At 35.3% G+C, this 1,831-nt stretch overlaps 1 protein-coding gene across 1 annotated transcript; it reads left to right on the forward strand.

Annotated features, from left to right (window-relative positions):
* The first annotated feature begins 552 nt into the window (after positions 1-552).
* Positions 553-1,251, forward strand: LOC134910791 (olfactory receptor 2B6-like). The gene has a single exon (XM_063919175.1). The coding sequence runs from the start codon at positions 553-555 to the stop codon at positions 1,249-1,251; it is 699 nt and encodes a 232-aa protein (XP_063775245.1).
* Positions 1,252-1,831: the final 580 nt, after the last annotated feature.

Consider the following 1,831-nt stretch of genomic DNA (forward strand, 5'->3'; position numbering starts at 1 on the left):
TATTGTATTAATTTATTTTATAAAGTATGTTTTTTTCCCCACTGTACCATGGCAGTGTACAACATTGGATAGGGTTTAATTTAATACTACATAGTACTCCAAATAAGAGTAGATTTACATATTAATAGTGAGCTACAATTAGCAAAATATATTCGTTGAAGTATTGCAATTAATAAAAAAAAACATTAAATTAAATAATAATAATAATAATAATAATAATCCTATTTAATACAGAATTTGGCTGGTTATCTCCTTACATACTTTTTTCTGTTCCGATTACAGAGATACAAGTTTTTAGTAGTGATTTGTAACATGGAATATGGGAACAGCACCAAAGTCAATGAATTCATCTTGTTGGGATTTTCTTGTAGCTTGAAGATTTGTATTTTACTCTTTTTCTTCTTCTTACTAATTTATATACTGACCGTTTTGGGGAACAGTTTTCTGATATGTGCTGTTATTATCAGTCCTCAGTTACACACGCCTATGTACTATTTTCTTTGTAATTTATCCTTCATTGATTTGCTCTACTCCTCAGGCACTGTACCAAAAATGTTGATAGATATATTTTCTAAGAGAAGGAGAATCTCCATCATTGGATGCCTAGCGCAGATGAATACTATTCTGTTCCTAGGAAGTACCGAGTGTACCCTACTGGCAGTGATGGCATATGACCGTTATATCGCCATACGCTTCCCTTTACATTATACCATATACATGAATTGGAGGACATGTAAAGTCATTACAGTCGTTACATGGGTAGGACATTTCATTTATATCACTTCTCCGATTATTTTAAAGCCTCTTGTCTTCTGTACAGAAAATATTTTGGACCATTTTGTCTGTGAGGTTTTGGCCCTTCTAGAGCTGGCATGTGGAGAAGTCACCTTTTATAAAACATCTATATTTTTTGGAAGTTTATTTACAATTTTAACACCATTTGTTTTCATCATAGTGTCCTACATCTGCATTATTGTATCTATATTAAAAATCCACTCAGCGGGTGGAAGGGCTAAAGCCTTTTCAACGTGTGCTTCCCACCTGACCGTTGTGTTTATGTTTTATGGGACCAGTATGACCATGTACATTGGACAAACAAAAAGGTTTTCCTACAACCTGAAGCATGTAGCTGTATTTTATCTTGTCATTACACCTTTGTTGAATCCTTTGATATACAGTTTGAGAAATAATGAGGTGAAAGGAGCATTTAAAACAATAATTACCAAGTCTTCTGCATCATGGAGCAGATAATTTTGTCAACAACAGTACTAAAGAGATGAATATTATAAACAACCAGCCAATCAGTTCCTGACATTTTTCAAACACAGCCTGTAACATGACAGAAGTTGATTGGTTGATATTATCTCTCTCTATATTTTATCTGTCGCCAAACTTTGACTGCAGGAATAAAGAAGGCAAGTGACTGGATCACTGATAACATGGGAGGAGACATACTAATCTTTGGAGAGAGATAAAGTGGACGGAGAGAAAATACCTGCCAATCAGCACCTAACTGCCATATTACAGGCTGTGTTTTAAAAATGACAACTAGGAGATGATTGGTTGGTACTTTTGGAATACTAAGGCTTACACCTCAGTTACCAACACCTTAGTAGCCCTTCTGTCTTGGAGATTCAAAGTACCGGATACAGCCGGCTGGGGAGCAAGAAATCCCATCGACACAGTTGTCAGTATAACACTGCTCTGTCCCTTCTGTGACAGGGAAAGCCTTTAATTATACCAAGTAAAAAGAGGGCTTGTTACATGCCCTCCAATCACAGCGAAGTATTCATGATAAAATTAGCTAATCATACAAAGTACAAGTTTCAAT

Source organism: Pseudophryne corroboree, chromosome 4, assembly GCF_028390025.1.
Source record: "Pseudophryne corroboree isolate aPseCor3 chromosome 4, aPseCor3.hap2, whole genome shotgun sequence".
Classification (NCBI taxonomy): Eukaryota; Metazoa; Chordata; class Amphibia; order Anura; family Myobatrachidae; genus Pseudophryne; species Pseudophryne corroboree.